Source organism: Aythya ferina (assembly GCF_964211825.1).
Source record: "Aythya ferina genome assembly, chromosome: 18".
NCBI classification, from domain to species: Eukaryota; Metazoa; Chordata; class Aves; order Anseriformes; family Anatidae; genus Aythya; species Aythya ferina.
This window is the reverse complement of record NC_140317.1, coordinates 5,307,288-5,324,776: the sequence shown is the minus strand read 5'-3', so window position 1 is coordinate 5,324,776 and position 17,489 is coordinate 5,307,288. Positions and strand designations below refer to the sequence as shown.

Genomic DNA, 17,489 nt, shown 5'->3' with positions numbered 1-17,489 from the left:
GACAACTAGTGCTGTTTCTGCTGTCATCGTAGCCTAAACAGTTTGAGTTCCTGTTCTGGTACAGTGCAAACTGTAAATTAATTTGACTAAACACAAATGTATCTTACATAATAAGGAAAAACGAGCATCTGTATAAAATTTTCTTTACAAGGTCTTTACATACCACTGTTCTTCGTGGTAGTTCAAATACTGCCACAGTGTCATGGCAGTTTCTTCCAAAGATGGTATGTTAGAAAAATGCTCTTTTGCTTTTGAGGGAAAAACATTTGTTGTTTGTGGGCTCCCTACTCCTTGGAATGATACGGTGTCCATTAATGGCATTGCTCCCTAACCCAGACATGTCAGGCTTAACCTGACTCTTTCTTCTTTTCCTCTTTCTACCACGTAAAAATCATTCTGAACTGTAGCCAAACTGTTTGCTTATGGCAAACCTTAATGAGTATGTTAATTGAAAGATCCCTCTCCTGATGAAGGTCACAAAATTAGTGTATTCATGCCAGTTAGCCTTTTCTTTTCTAGGATAACAATATCTTGAGCAGATTGTGAAAGAGAGAGGTGCATTATGTGAGGCATAACACATAATTATGGAAACATATGTTAAACACAACTTGAGAAGGGAGTACTAAAATCATTAGTATTCATACAGCAAGTAAAATCTGTCAGTCTAGGCATAATCTGTCACAGTGAGTTTGGTATAACAAAGGAAATAATCCCAAACTATATTTGTTAGCTATCAAGAGTGTTGAGCAACTTGCTAAGTGAATTAAACAAATAGAGTTTCTACACTAAGAATAGATTTTTTTTTTTTTTTCTCCCAAAGTTACTCTTTTCATATTTGCATCTTATGCTACTGGAGCAACTCCTTTTCTTCAGAACCCTATGGGGTGATATTTCAGAGCATGAATGTGGAGCTGCATCAGTTTCTGATCAGGTCATCCATCCTTTTCCATGGTTCGTGAATGAACTCTCTGCCATGGCCGCACAAAGCAATTCAGCCAATCTTCCTGATTTTACCTATTCTCTTACTAGGCCATTATCCTTTTGCTGGGCGTTGCTGAGTCTTCAATAAGTTATGCAAGGTTCTTCTAAACAAAATTGTAAGCTGGGTTAGTGTGCTTATTACTATCTCTTTATCGGCTGATTCTCTTAACACTTGCCACACATATTCTTTATTTTGTGTTCCACTGAGTCAATCTTTGGCATTCGGTGCTTTGTTAATTGTATTATTTTTCAGGATGTTATCTTGCCCTGTAGCACCATAAAAGGGGAAAGGAGAAAATCCAATGGCTTTGAGAAAATAAATATCCAGCCTAACAGTACCGTGATATATGATCTCAACCACGTTATCTCATACTTGGTGGCGAGTGTGCTGTACTTAGGTATCAGGTTTGCTAGAAGATGTTACCTGATGTCTTCTGGAGCCATCAAATTTGTAAGAAAAACATGTAAGATTTTCCTGGAAGCATCCTGAAAGATAAATAACCCCAGTGTGTTTCAAAGAATCTTTTCTCAAAGTGTAGGGGTTGGCCTTGGGTACCACTCCTGAGTACTAGGACTCACATTTGGTGCGTATTCTCGTACACCTATTGAGCGTTCTGTGCTCAGAAGAAAAACGTGTTGTTTTGCTGATCTGTGCTGACCACCCCTTAGTTGAAAACCTTGAACCACACAGATGCCTTGTAATATTTTATCACAATTCAGATGCAAGCACTGAACTCAGGACCATTGAGAAAAGGCAAGGTATTTATCAAAGATACAAAAACAGAGCAGAGAAAGAACATCAGTTTTTTGAAACCAATGCCAAAGTGTGTATGCTGCGTACAGCACCAGGGTACTTCTCTCCAGTAAATGTGCAGTTTTATGGTCTTTATGCTGCTACATTGCACCAGTGTTGTTGGTTTGCTTGCCTTCATACGGCTTCATGGCCAAGGCTGCTGAAGCATCAGTAGAATCTTCAGTGCCAGCTTGGAAGATGTATTGAGCAATTGATAGGGGTGCCAAAACTGTAACAGAGTACAGCTGTGCTCCTTATTTCTAATCTGCCATATCCTGCCATAATGCTACTTGTTCTAGCTGGTAAAGGAAAAGATTACAAAAAAAAAAAAAAGCTTTCTTCAGAGCTCACAGTCTATTCCCTGTTGTCATTTCCCAGATTTGTTTTGGTGCTGTAGATGTTTTTTGCAAAAGAAAAGATTTAGCAAATTGATGTCAGTGCATCCCATAATCTGAATTACAACACTGTTTTATTTTGTCATATACTTTGTTCCTTGCAATATGTGGATTATCAGATGAATATCAACATAAGTCAGAAGAACTCACTGAAGAGAAGTATCATCAGCCAGCCTTAGCATTAGTTCAAGCTTGCCTTCTACAGGGCTTCTGTTCCTTCTCTGTGGCAGGCTCACTTTCCCTCCTTCTTTACCTTCACTTTTTTATGCTTTCTCCCTCATCACCAGCATAGAGTGCTGTCTTCTTTGCTCTGATGCTGCTTGCAAACTTTCTCCCAAATTCTTGAGAATGTAGGAAATTCTCCGCTAACAAATTAAGCCCTTTTTCACTACCGTCGTGGTTGCCAATCAGATCTTTTTCTCTACTGTTGACAAATCCAGGTCTACAAGGCCTGATGCTTGTTGGCTGCCCTCATGTTTTTCCACAAATATTCAATTTGGCTATGCTATTTCCTTGTTTCTAATTCAAATACAGTATTTGTTGGAATTTTTTCCAACCTCTTCTTTCTCATTCTGGTTCCACTTGTCTCTCATGAATGTCACAGTTTTTTCTCTTGGGGATAATGAATGAGATATTTTATCATCATGCAGAAATACCTCTTGAGGCTTGCAATTAGATGTTGATCGCTGGATTTTCAAGTTCGATTTTTTTCTTAATTTCTCCATTCCTGTTTCCTATGATCCGGTAATTGTTTCTATTCTGTGCTTTCGAGCTTTGAAACCTCTTTCAAATTCTCGTTTTGAAAATAAAAAACCCCAATGATAAGCACTTCAAGTATTACTTCTACTGCAAGTTTCTTCTGCCTGTACCTATCTCACAGTAGGTTTAAAAAGAGCTTATTTTAAGGTGAGATTTTCTTTCTTCTGCTTCCTTCTTTGGAAAAGGTGGTTTGTTTTTGGTTCATTTTTTTTCTGTTTTAAGAAGATATTAACATGTATTTTTTACTAAGTACTTTTGCAACTGACTTTGTATAAAGACCTTTGGCAAATTCCGCAGTCTGGCATCTGTCTGTTGGGCTGTCTTGATTCATGAAGTGGCAGTTGTTTGGGCAGGTGACTGCCCAAGTGCCCAGGAATCCTCTGCTAAGTCGTCTGTACCTCATAGGGCTGAAAGATCTTTATGTCTTATTTAGCACATGAGACTCTTGTGAGAGACGTTCCGAAGTCCTAAAAGTAATATTTTGTTGAGCATCAGTACGGTGCTTTGTGTTCAGGAAATAAAGAAGGAAATAGTGCTGCTGCTAGGATTTTCCACTTGTGTCAAGTCCCTTCAAAGAGCTGACTTACAGGGCTGGGTTGAGCAGGATTCTGGTGAGTCAGATGTGGGGAGGGGGGTTAGTTGATGAGCCTTAGTGAGAAATGTAACATAAATTTGTGAGGAAATCACTGAAGAGGGATGGACAGGAAAAGTAGGTTAGAAAAGATTATTTTTCGAGTAACAATAACTGCAGAAAGAGCCTGAAAAACATCAGGTTACAAACTGCTGTCAGCAGTAAAGGTGTCACCTAGTCTGGATTGAGAATGACTGATGGCTGCTTTATGTTGACCGGCTGAATAGTTTATGTGAAATGAATTGCTTTCAGTTCCCTTTGCAGGGTACATTTGTGGAGCACAGTTGGCCTCTTCTGATAAGTTCAAATTCAGAAAATTAGAACCGAGTCAATGCGAACAATGTGTGATAAACTTGCTACAAAAGACACATGCTATAGTTCAGCCAAAGAACATGCTTGTGATGAAGGTGGCCTTGCAGAGCACGTCTGGTCTGGAAATCAGATGCCCAGATCTCTAGCGTGGCTTCTCCTCCACCATTCTCAGCCCTGCTATAATCCTACAATGAGAAAAATAATACCAGTGGGACAATATTTGAGTAAAGTTTGGGGACAGGAAGGGATTGCACTGGTCTCTCTTGGTCAATAGTTGTTCACAAAGGAAACAATGGCACCTGAAAGAGAGCACGCACGGAGCTTGAAATTATTTTTGCTTTAAAGGGGGAAGGGTAGAATTGTAAACATATGTCTGTGATCTAAGGAGAAATCCTTGAACCTGTTACTGTCATGCAAGCTGCAGTTGTTTGTAGAGTGTGACTGATGTCCAGTAGAATGTAAAATATCTTGAGCTGAAAGGCCTTGGGGATATCATTAGAAAATGTCAGTGTCCCCCTCAGGATAGTCAGATAGCATGTCAAGTGTCACTTCGCCTGATGGTAAAGAAACTTTTTCTTTGCATCAAAGGAGAGCTGTTGAAAATGCATTTTTCAGGATTAACTTAGAACGTAAAATTTACGGAGCGTGCCTGCCGCATTAGGTCATTTGTTTGGGGATCTGGGTAGAGGACTGGGCTGCTTTTTTAACAAAGGAGGTTTATTGGTATCCCACAATCTTCAGGGGGATTGCATTTAATGGTTGAAATAACCTAGCTCCTCACCTATACAAAAGCCTTTCTTTGCAGTGAAAATATTGCCTGAAAAATACCAATCCAGCACGTTGCAAATTAAAGGTTTTTTTTTCCCCCCCTCTGCCTGTTTTTGGAGTTGTACTTTGTACACAGTGTTATTTGATCATGCCTGCCGCAGGCTTCCCAGACATCAAAGCACAGTTTGAGATAGAATTGAGTACCCCACTGTAACACTAGCTAGATACCTACCTGTTTGATTGGGGATTATATGATTTATTTTCTTTTCTGACTCGCTGTTTGCCCCCCACAGGGGCTGCCTTCTGTTCATCATATCCATGTTCAACCACGGTTTCTTACAGCCCCGTGGTGAGAGGGGGGCTCCTTACGTCTTGCTAAAATCTGCCTCCTCCTGGGGGATGTTCAGGCAGTGTCTTAATCACTTCCCTAGGAAGGCTACAGAGGCAACATTATCATTATTGTTTTTAAGTATTTTTGTGTTCTGCGGGCGTGTTGGAGAGTAATGTTTCAGAGTGGATATTAATAAGTCACTGCTATGTGAATATTAAAAGAGGCTCATGTGTCTCAGTTAGGAAAGGGGATTAATGCAAACGTGTTTGTTTTAAAGCAGAGCTGTGATGTAGAACCAAATACAGACTGGTGTCAAATTAGCTTTTCTGGCCTTTCTGGGGTAGCAGAAGTGGTGGTTAGGTTGGACAGGTGGCTAGAGCCCCCCCGTCCTGCTGGGAGGTAGATGAGGGTGGTTGTGCATTTGTGGATGAAGTGCAACACAGTAAAGGAAAACAGTACCTTAATCCTGTTTCTCTTTCTCTTCTTCCTTCACTCCATACTTTTCATTTCCCATCATTCATACCTCTTTTTTTCATTATTATTATTTTTTAACATTTTGTTTTTTTTTTTCCCACTCATCCATGCCCTTTTATATTTCCATGGGAAACTGTTTTGTGCGCTGCCCACTCCTGGGCACTGCACACAGCTCACCCTTTCTTTCTCCAATCAGGATGGCGGCCTAGTGGAAGAGCCCACTACTTCACCATTTTTGCCTTCACCAAGCCTGAAGCTCCCCCTTTCAAACAGTGCACTCCCTAATCAGACCCTGGGCGGGATTGCCTCAGGGCTGGGCATGCAAAACTTGAATTCTTCTCGACAGGTAAGGCTGTTCGGGGAGGTTGCAGGTTGAATTTGAGTGCGCACAGAGTCACAGCTAGCTCGTCTCTTCCCCCTGGGAAACGGGGGTTTAAACTGGAAATGTGCACAAAATCTTTGTTCACGTGAAATACCAGTGAAGAAACTACCTGCTGTGTAAACATCTCGCATTATAGGACATAAAGCAACTGCTTAGTTGTAATCAGCCTGCTAATTACACACGTCCATTGAGAAGAGACTGTAGTATTATGGATTTATACCTCCAAGTCCTGGAATAGCTCTGCCTTGATTGATGTGAGGTTTCTTTTTTGAGGCATTTTTAATTGTCTCAGACTTTAAGACAGAGGCATTGCTCTAATTCATCTTTCCTGGCTGGTGTAATTATTCAGTGATGAGATGGGTGAGAAGTGATGGCTTTTTTTTATTCTTGTCGTAAGTGTCAAGACAGCTCATAGCTTTGACAGGTGGTAAGAAAGGAACTGTGCTTCTAGCACCTCTGGTCAAATAAAGCACTGTGGCAGGAGGGTTGTTTTGGCCCCTGGATAGAACGTGCTGAAAGGGAAAGAAAGGGAGAGGAGGTGGAGGGGGAAGGCTCATAAACAGGTCGAGACTGAGAGGTCATAAACTACTGCTGATTATGAAAAGGTTATTTTTGCTATATAAATTGAAGTGCTAGTAAAGATCAGGCAAAAAAAAAAAACACAACACACACACACAACACTGTAAAATTCTATATATCATTCGGTGGTGTCTTTTATTACATATATTCTTTTAAGTTAGTTCTCTAAAGGCAATACTTGTCCAGCACTTACAGCCCGTTACACAATCAGGAGCACAGGCTGCTCTAATAGCACGTCCGTTATCAGTGGCTTCATAAAATGAATATGTATAAAAACTGCCTAGATAATTCAATAAATAGGATGCAGTGAGTTTAAGGACTTCATTCTCCTATTCTTTCCTGCACATACACAAACACTTTTTGGTGACTACTTCTCATTGTTCATCTTGTGACCCTCTAGGGTTACACATCCTAATAAAAGAGATCTTCAGCTTCGGCTACCGTTTGTTCAGATGTCTGTACAAAGTTTGGGCAGGTGCAGGATGTTACTGGGTATGTGGTGATCTCTGCTGTGCCTGATGCTGAGCCCGTTTGTCAACAAGGCAACCCGCAGAACAGTCTGCACGTTCTGGTTTCTTTATCCACGCCTGTCATAATCATTGAGGATAAAAACTGCACAGATAAGGAACTTTCAGGTTATACGTTGAGCGATGTGTTTCAAGGCCAATGTCCTTCTCGTCCTGTTGTAGATACCGAGTGGCAATCTGGGTATGTTTGGCAATAGCGGAGCAGCACAAGCCAGGACCATGCAACAGCCGCAGCAACCGCCAGTGCAACCTCTTAATTCATCCCAGCCTAGTCTTCGTGCTCAAGTGCCTCAGTTTCTATCCCCTCAGGTGAGATGAAACTTCTAGTCTTGTATTTGTCCTTCCCCTGGAACTCTCCCATGTGTTTTTTCCTCTGCATTCTCATTTTGTGATTGTCCTGAGGCTTTGCAGCTGCTGTTGCTTTACTGTGTCTTTTGATTTACTAGTCAGTAAGCACGTTACGTGGGTGAGATGTTCTCACATGTGTACTGTTTGTTATCTGTGTGTGCAGATTCTCTCTCCTTTTTGCAAAAAAACAATGTTTCTAGAGATCTAAGGAGTTTGTGCTTAGGATTTGTGTTTTTTTCTTTTTTTTTTCTTCTGTAATTGGATGTGTAAGTATTGCTATTAAAATTGTATTTTACTATTGTTAATTTTTTTATCATTTATAGTGCAGTTCAGGTAATAGTAGTATTATTCAGCTACTGTCTTATGGCTCTTGTTTATGGCTTATGCAGTTGCAAGTGCTAAAAGTGAATGTACGAGGTTTAATACACTGCTATTCCTTAGGTTCAAGCACAGCTTTTGCAGTTTGCAGCAAAAAACATTGGTCTCAACCCTGCACTATTAACCTCGCCAATTAATCCTCAGCATATGACGATGTTGAACCAGCTCTATCAGCTGCAGCTGGTAAGTTGAAGAACGTGGCAAGTAAGCTGTAAATCAGAATTGACGATAAGAGAACAACGAACTAAATCTTTAAATGGACACGACAGATCTGTAAAGCAATCAAATGGTGATTTCTTTAGTAGAGTTTCTTTTCAAAGAAACAAAATCATGTTTTTGCCTCAGGCTTTATAAATAGTAATTTGTGGGAATAATTATTCTTTACAGTGTATCAGTGGAACTAAAAAGTCAATTGTCTTCGTGCTATTGTATATTATCAAACAGCACTATTCTGCGTATTATATGCAACTCATTGAGCAACTAGGAAATTCGAGTCAAACCATAGCAAGAGAGGAATCTGGCAGTGCTGGTCACCTGAGTTACCTGAAGAACTTTATTTGATTGCCTCCTAAATAACAAAGTATATGGTGAATTTCCTGTAATTAATGGAATGAATATTAATCACACCATGGGATAAGAACTACTTGCTTTTGAAAAGTTGTGTATTTTTTGAGATGTTTGCATGCACACATATCTATATTATTTAATCACGTTTTATGAATATTGTTAAAAGCGGTATTCTGTGCTAACATTATGTTAGTATTTCTTAGTGATAAATATTACATTGTGCATGATAAACTATCTTAATTGACTATGTCAATGTGCCAGCCTAACTCTTCTCTTAGTGACAATATTTGATACCATTGTTTGTTTCTAATCATCGGAGAAGCACAGTATTGATCTCATGTCATAATAATTCGACAGTACGAAGCTAATTGAAAAATACCCATACAGATCTCCTTTGGATTTTAAGTTCAGAAGATTAGAAGAAATAATACCTTGCCCATTTAGTGATGTTAAAATTGTGGAATTTTTCCAGAGTGGAGCAGCACAATTGATTAAATGCAGTGTGTTGTCAGAATTTAAAATGAGCAAAACAAAGTAACTTTTTTTTTTTTTAAGGTTCTTTACTTATTTGTACAATAGTATAAAGTTATATTTCAATTTTTGCTTCCTGTTACAAACTTCTCAGAAGTAAAGCAGGTTCCTATCTTTAATGAATATTCATTGCTGACAAACTTACTAATCGATGTTTTTATTGACCTCTTTGGTTCAAAAAATAAACACAAAAGCACACGCAATTCTGGACTTAAATGTATTTGATAATACATTCTTAACAAGAATGTTATATCTGCTTCATTGTCTGTTTTCAGAAAACTCCAGTGTTTCTCCAGTATTTTGTATTGTGCCAGATCAGTTCAGGCAAGCTTTTTAGACTTCTTGTATATGTTAGGACCTCTGACCTCTCATTTCCATCTTGTAGGCGTACCAACGTTTACAAATCCAGCAGCAGATGTTACAGGCTCAGCGTAATGTTTCCGGACCCATGAGACAACAGGAGCAGCAAGTAGGTTTGACTGCCAATTCAATTTCTCCATTAGAATTTGGTTTCAATAGCTTAAAGAGATTGTACTACATTATACCAAACCAGCTAAAGCGTTCTTAGAACAATAATAGTGCATGGTTTGAATATTGAAATGGAAAGAGTACTAGAGGAATAAAGCTACTTCACAGCATTCAGCTATTGGAGGAAAGCTCTTCAACCCCTAATTCAGTCAATTTTTATTTGTGAGGAGATCTTATGCTTTTTTCTACCCTGAAATAACACAAAAAAAATCTTGCATCCTTGTGTTGAATTGATCATTTATTAATTCATTCTCTTTTGTTGCCAGGTTGCACGTACAATCAATAACATGCAGCAGCAGATCCAGCAGCACCAGCGCCAGCTGGCCCAGGCCCTGCTTATGAAGCAGCAGCCTCCCCCTCCACATCTATCTTTGCACCCCTCTGCAGGCAAATCAGCCATGGATAGCTTTTCACCCCATCCCCAGGCTCCCGGCCTTCCTGACCTGCAGACCAAAGAGCAACAGTCTTCACCGAACACCTTTGCTCCTTACCCTCTTGGTATGTGTCCTTCATTAAAGCAGTTCCGTACACAAAAGGCAGAGGGAGTGTATTTCATTATTTAAGTGTCAAAGTACTTTGCTCTACAGTATAGTAAAGACAGAAATACAAAAGATATGTTTATTAAGTAACGTTGAAATGCCTAAACAAAATCATGGTACTACATGCCTATCTGGTAGTAATAAAAGTGAGCTCTCTGCTCACCTGTGCTTTGCAGAGCAGAAGATCTGCTCAGTTAACTATCTAGGCACGTTGCTGTTCATGAACTACATTCAAAATAACTGCATCATATTGTAAAATATACAAATGTCACCTTATAAGCAGGAATATTGTCTTGAAATCGCTTAATTTTCTTTCCACTCTAATCAGTAAGGCATGAACTTTGGTATTTTGAGACAGATACAGATGATTTTGAAGGAATGCAAAAAAGAGCATTGTGTAGATGACTAGATGTTTCGAAAATTTGACTGGTGAGGAAAAAATGAAATTTTTTGGTCATTTGAGACAGAAGACTTAGAGGCATGCAGCAATCTTCAAAAATATAAAAGATAGTTTCAAAGAAGTTGTCTTGCATGTGGCTAATGGAAGAGGTAATTATGTTGCATAAGAGAGGTCCTTAAACATTAAGAATCATTTATTTGCTGTAAGAAAAGTAGCGAACTGGAATAAATGGTCTGGGAAGTTTGTGAAAACTTCTTCACCAGGCATTTCATGATCTGCCAAGTATGATCGATGTGAAAATAAATCAATTCAGCCTTGAGACAGGGTGAACAGAACAACTTTCAGAACTATTTTCTGTGATTGTTCAATGTATGCCATAGACTTTATGACATAGGGGAATTAATTTAATCTCTCTGCCTCTCTTTAATGCTGTGTACAATAGAATTGCAAAGCTTCCTCTACCATTCAGCAGTTAAGAAGGTGATTCGGACTGCTGTGGGGAGCTGTTACAGCAGGGGGTATCAGAAGGCGAAAGTATTTGTGAATTAAGGGCCTAAGTCTAAGAGGTTCTTATCATATCTTAGCTTCCTGTGATCTGCTAACATTCAGAATTATATATGAGAAAGGATCCAGATCCATGTCACGGAAGCATGTTAAAATTATTCCCTAAATATTATATATACTATGTGAAAACAGGATGGTTTTGCTTGATCTATTCCAAAATATATATGTCCATGCCTGCCCTGACGATTAGCAGCTCTTTGTATGACCTTTTAATTGCTTCATTTGGGATTTTTAAAATGTTGTTAACAAAATAAAATGGCAGACATCACAGGGGTATGCTGGTGAGACATTAGGAATACTTTGGCTTAACAGTGGAATGTTGTAAATTCTTCACTGGTTTAAACTTAGCATTCCAGTGCATTTTTCTAGAAGGCCTTTTCTGGGGCAAGTAAAGAGACTGCAAATAGAAATACTGACAGCTTTAAAATATATCCCTACATGTGTTTTTTTCGTTGTTGGTTTTGTTTTGTTTTCCCTTTTAGCAATGTTCGAATATTTTCTGAATCCATAGGGGTATTAGGAGCGTTCTCATAACAGCTAGTTTTTGACAGCAGATGGAAAACATGTATAGTGAATTACTGCATGTATGTATAAATGTCTAAACAATCAATGTTTAATAATTCCTTTAGTTGGATTTTTAAACAGAGACTTATTTTTTAATCCTCCAGTTTATTAGGGATATGTAATGACCTGTTTCCCCTTAGCTGGACTGAACCCGAACATGAATGTAAATAACATGGACATTACTGGTGGTTTGTCAGTGAAGGACACTTCTCAGTCCCAGTCTCGCCTTCCTCAGTGGACACACCCCAACTCAATGGATAATCTGTCTAGTGCTGCTTCTTCTCTTGACCAGAACTCCAGCAAGCACGGTATGTCACGTTTAATCTCCATCTCAGTTTGGCTTTTTGAAACTTGAGTCACATTGCAATTATATTTTTTTCTCATGTTACTCTTTTCTGTAAGTGCTGATAAATGGTTGATACAGAGCAGCACCTGTTGAGACTGACTTCCTTTTTTTAAGATTTCTGTAGTCTCATTCAGCAATGCATTGAAGTTCTTGCAGCTAGAACATCATACATACAGACCTTTCTGCTGGTTTCATTTAGTGACTTTTACTGCTCAGAACATGGAGTAAAATAAGCCATTAGTGCTGGCAACATGTGCAAACAAGTCCCACAGGCTTTCCCATACTCCAGATCTGCATACTTTAATTCTAAAAAACTTTACATTGACTTTACCCCACAGTTTTTCCAATATCACCAACTTTTCACAGCCAGTCACGTACAAAGGTATGATGGATTATATAATTGCCCACACTGGGAGTTAGGAACACAAAATTCAGTCTTCCAGAAGTGATTGCTAATCTGTTGGAACACCTTTATCCCTGTTTCCTTCAGTATCCTGAGTCATTTATTCCTTTACTTCCTTTATGCAAGCTTACTCTGTTAGAACATGACACTGTTAACAGTCTTGTTTGCTGCTTTTTATTATTAGCAACAGGAATTATTTCTCTATTATGATAGTTTCTTATTCTGCAAATAGCTTTACTGCTTATACCAAATTGTTGTCTGATAATTTGTAGGAACATGGGATTGGCTATTAGAAATCATCCATACTGTCAGTAATAAAAACCTAGAGAACGATAAGAAGGGGGAATGTCTACAAAGATATTCCATAGTATGCTGTCAGCAAATTCCTATTTACCATCCCTATGATGATTTGAATGACTTATTTTATTTTTGGCAGTAATGTAGCCTAAATTTCCATAGCTAACTTGAGTCTGGATTTTACCAGCAGTATCTCACAGCTGTATTTCCTAGTAAGGCTTCAGAGGCTGTTAAGCATTGTTCATAGTATTTGTATGTTATTTTTTAATTTTAAAACAGAAATAACCCAAATTAGACCCACTCCTAAACAATGCCTTTCTGTTCTGTTCTTTACAGGTGCTATACCTGGAGGTTTAAGTATTGGTCCTCCGGGAAAGTCCTCCATTGATGACTCTTACGGCCGGTATGATCTGATTCAAAACAGTGAATCGCCTGCCAGTCCACCCGTAGCTGTTCCTCACAGCTGGTCACGTGCCAAAACTGATAGTGATAAAATTTCCAATGGCTCCAGCATAAACTGGCCACCAGGTAAAATGCAAAGCATTCATGTTAAACTGATGTCATTAAATCACACTGTTGGTTTTATTTATTGCATCCTTCTGATATGAAGAATGAAAATTTGGGGAACTATGACTTTATATGCCCTTGTTTGTTTATTTTCTTATATTTGGAACAGAATTTCATCCAGGAGTGCCATGGAAAGGACTGCAGAATATTGATCCTGAAAATGACCCTGATGTTACTCCTGGAAGTGTTCCAACTGGGCCTACCATAAACACCACAATACAGGATGTTAATCGCTATCTTCTCAAGAGTGGAGGTAAACACACAAATTACTTGTGTATTTATATTTACTTTCTTCTTTCCAACAAAGTTGACTTCATATAATATGGGTATGGTATTTATATATATGTTTTTATATATTATAGTATTTTTATATATTTTAGTATTTACATATATATATTTTTGCACATAGTCCTGATCTAATAAAGCTTCAGCTCTGAACTTTCACTGAAAATCCAGAAATACATTAGCTAAATATGGGACTATGAAGGTTCTGATTTTCCTTGGGAACGTGAATATTTTTATGTTGGGAAGGGTTGGGATACGTAATAAAACTTCCAGTGACCACAAAATCTTTTTGTAACATGTATAATTCCTACCACTTTGCTTTGAACAAGATTTTATTCTCCATACTGACCAACTTCTTGCACTTCAGGAAATATTTAAGAAGTCACAATACAAAAGTTCCACGGTTGTAGCTGAGGCAGCAGTCTTCTGTCATGCATAACTGTGGCTTTGTTTTATATCCAAAACCATCAAAGAAAAGAAAAAAATAAAAAAGGGAATTAACTTGTAGACTAGAATTTCTCAGTGCCATTTCCATTCCTTTTGTCCTGACATTGGTTACCCCAGAATTAAAAGGGTATTCTCTAAAACAATAAACCTGTGGGACTATGCTATTTACTAATTAGATACAGTGAAAGTGGATCAATGGAGCGATGGCTTGGTTTAATTGTGATCTGTGTGCCCTAATTGGCCAGTTATCTGTACTCTATGAAAGCACTCCAACATGCATCGGGGTATTATAATCAGGTTATCAATAAGGACCTGTCAGGGTTAAAAATGTGGATTTTGTTATAGTAGCTACATCAGTGATATCTGCATAGATTATAAGCCAAAATTAAATCAGAAACTAGTTTCCAGCTCTGAACATGTCAGCTCATGTGAAAGGATGTGAGATATGAGGGAAAGGAGGAGTGTTTTTCATTGCCTTGAATGATTTTGAGTTGTCTCTTACCAGAAAGCTGTCTTTATTTAAACCAAACTATGAAGTATTTGTGCCCATGAGTAATGTTGAATTAACTTTTTAATGACCCAGATATACTTCAAGGGGCAGACAGCCTCAGTCATTTGAAGTTACCTCTACAGTGCTAAATAAAAAAAGTATAAAGACATAATTCAGCCACAGTTCAGATATGGTGCACCCAAGAAATACTCCCTTTGGGCCAAAAACGTAGCCCTACAGAACTGTATCTCTAAGTGAAATGATACCTGCTCCAGGTCTCACCTCTTCATGGAATGGAAGCATACATTAGCTCTGCTGGTATACAATCTGTGTGGAGTGAGGAAATAATTGCACCACTTGTAGAGGGTCAGTATAGATGATCTTTGCAGAGGTAAAACAGGCTGCCAGGAGACAAAACCTTTTGAAAAGCAATGACTGCTGGGGTTCATAATATGTTTACTTTTTTTTTTTTTTTAATCTTTATATAAGTAATATAATTTTAATAAAAAATTTAGTTCCTTTGTTTTTTTCTTTATGCTTGTATATCCTGGTGTTTGCTTCTGGGTAGAATTATTTGTTATTGTCAGTACTCCTTTGAATGAAATTGGATTTTCGTGACACGCTGACGCAAAAAGACTGTCTTTGTATACTACAGCTTGAAGTTCACAGGTTGTATTAATGGAGCTGAGATACATTCACAGGGCTAGACTGTGGCTTATATATACACTGTACACTTAGAAACAGATAAAACCTAAGCTTTTGGTTTGATTGTTGTTTTGCCCTATTTGCTAAAGATGCTTTGCAGGATCATCTACTACAAACTGAAAGCCTTTAGCCATGTGGAACCAGGGCTGCTTTCAGCTCTGTGAGCATATGGGCCTTTGAGTCTGATATAATTCCCTTCCCCAGCCTTCCTCAGAGGTGTCTGCATGGGGAATAGATTATTTCCAGAGAAGGCCTTGATGCAGTTATTTTGCTTGAGACTGATGTCTGTATTGGTGTGTCCTGAGAGCAGCACAGTGAGTCTGGGTGAGGTAAAGTTTGCTTGGTCTCTGTTCCAGGTGAACGTACATAGCCTGTGATTTTTATTGAGCTGTGAGGGATGATAATGTCCTTTTGCTTCCTCCCTTCTGCCTCAATACATCACTCTGTCTTCTTCCAAAAAACTCACCTGTAGTTTTATTAGTCAGGTAAAGATGTTTTGGTATCACAGTATATCTGTGTATGTCCGGAATGATAAGTCACCTGGGATAAACAATTTTGTTGGTGGCTAGAAAGAATACTTCGACTTCTTCTGGCCCTTATAATGAAGATATTTTTTTATGTTCTGTCTCTTTCATTTGCTGCCAGTAAGGAAATTGTATGTATGCTTAGATAGCTCCTCAGATTGTAAATGATTTACCAAGATGGTTTCAGGCTATTTCGTTTAATGTTATTAGTTTGAGAAGAGATTGCTAAAATATATCCTTGCTTTACTGAAAGCCTGCAAAAATCTAAAGATGCTTGTGGGCATTAAAATGTGGGAGAAGTGCTCACCTCAAGTAATTTAGGACAAATCACCCATGGTAAGAGGTTAGTTTATCATACACATTTATGCTCATCTACAGTTGCCATTGCTTAAGTCAGCCAGCAAAGCACCTTTATAAATGAGGCCTGTTCCTTGAGACTAAACAGTTTAATGCTGATTTTTTTAGTCGCATATCTTAAACGAAAAGCAGAATTTATCTTCTGCACAGGCGCTAGTACATTTACTACTGTGCCAGCTTTCTTTTCTCTTCTACTAAAGACTTCTGCTTCACTTTATCATGCTTTCTGTAACATTTCATTCCTAGACTTCTGAGACCAGGCTGATTAAGGAAAATGCCTTGCATGGTTTGTATTTGCACATAATAGATTTGCTTATGTCACACCAAACATCATTATGCCCATCTTTCTTAGTTGCTTCTCTGCTGGTTCTGCAGGGTCATCCCCAACATCATCTCAGAATGCCACGCTGCCTTCATCGAGTGCCTGGCCGCTTAGTGCCTCCGGCTACAGTAGCTCTTTCAGCAGCATTGCATCCGCACCTAGCATTGCAGGTACGAAAAATGGCCTTTCTACTTTCACATTCCCCTGCATTCTGAGAAAAGGCCCTAGGAGAAGTGCTTTCCCAGTTACTGCAGTAGTGCTACTATAGACAGAAGCACATTTTTCAGTCCTGTGCCAGGTAGGCAGCTCTCCTGGCAGCTCTTCAGTGGTGAGCTCTGTATGCTATGCCTGGAATTGTGCTAAGGAAAAATGTATTTACTCCACTTGATGGCACATGCCGTCACTCTGTATTGGCATCGAGGTGTCTTAACGACTATTTCCATTGCAACTTTGCAGAGGAATGTTCTATTTTCTAAGACCTCGGTAGTAACTCCCCTACTAGACCCTTTCAGTGCGAGCTCATAGGAATTTTTTGTTAACAAACTCACTGTTAGCAGTAAAATGTCTTCAGCTCAGGAGAAAGTTAAGTTGTACCTCAAGGAGGTATTCTGCCTTGGAATGGGGGTTGGTTTTGGGGGCTCTTTATTTAAATATTGAAGAAAGCTTCATAAAGCACAAGCTTGTTTTCTTCATGTGTCCCCTTACTTAAGCAGATCAGAACACCTGTTTAAATGTCTTTTAATTGTCATTCCAAAGTGTGGTGCTTACCTATTTACCTGAGCTTGCATATGGTGTAAACAATATGCAAATTGCCCCATTTTTTCCAATGAGCTATAAATTCTGAGGTATCTCTCTTTGCAAATCATAGAAAATAAGCTTGCAAACCGACTACATAAATATCCAGTTTGTCCCCTTATAAAAATGTGTAGGGGCTGTTGCATGGTTTATATTACCACTTTCATATCTAATCAATGAACACTCTCCACTTCTCTGAATCAAAGAAGCCACAGCCTGTAGGTCATACTGCAGGTAGCAAAGCAAAAAGGGTTTGTTTGAAATGTTTTACTCCATTAAAAGGAAAAGAAAGGAATAGGTTGCTTTTCTTATATCTGTCATGCATTTCTGCTTTACTTGCTTTTATTTTTTGCAGTCTCATCTAATCTTTGTGTTAAACCCATGGGAATTAGTGAGATAGCAACATCTAATCTGTGGTAACATGCATGCATCATGTGCTACATTGCAGGTTGAGCCTGCTCTGAGTTCTAAAATTCAGACTTTCCTCCTCACTCCCACCCTTTTTCTCTTTGTTAATGTCTTGATCATCATTGTTAAATTATTTTTGTCACCACAGTTTTGCAAGAAGAGGAGAGAGCGATTGCCCTTTCACTTGAATTA

General features: G+C 38.7%; 1 protein-coding gene across 4 annotated transcripts in view; it reads left to right on the top strand.

Annotated features, from left to right (window-relative positions):
- The window catches only part of TNRC6C (trinucleotide repeat containing adaptor 6C), a 283,773-nt gene that overhangs the window by 255,355 nt on the left and 10,929 nt on the right, over nucleotides 1–17,489 (top strand). For all 4 annotated transcript variants that reach the window (XM_084492530.1, XM_084492529.1, XM_084492531.1 and 1 more), the window contains 9 exons: nucleotides 5,617–5,790; nucleotides 7,095–7,241; nucleotides 7,722–7,841; nucleotides 9,142–9,225; nucleotides 9,551–9,782; nucleotides 11,492–11,659; nucleotides 12,734–12,925; nucleotides 13,074–13,217; nucleotides 16,148–16,264. In XM_084492530.1, coding sequence (XP_084348656.1) covers nucleotides 5,617–5,790; nucleotides 7,095–7,241; nucleotides 7,722–7,841; nucleotides 9,142–9,225; nucleotides 9,551–9,782; nucleotides 11,492–11,659; nucleotides 12,734–12,925; nucleotides 13,074–13,217; nucleotides 16,148–16,264 — 1,378 coding nt within the window. The remainder of the gene's footprint in view (nucleotides 1–5,616; nucleotides 5,791–7,094; nucleotides 7,242–7,721; nucleotides 7,842–9,141; nucleotides 9,226–9,550; nucleotides 9,783–11,491; nucleotides 11,660–12,733; nucleotides 12,926–13,073; nucleotides 13,218–16,147; nucleotides 16,265–17,489) is intronic.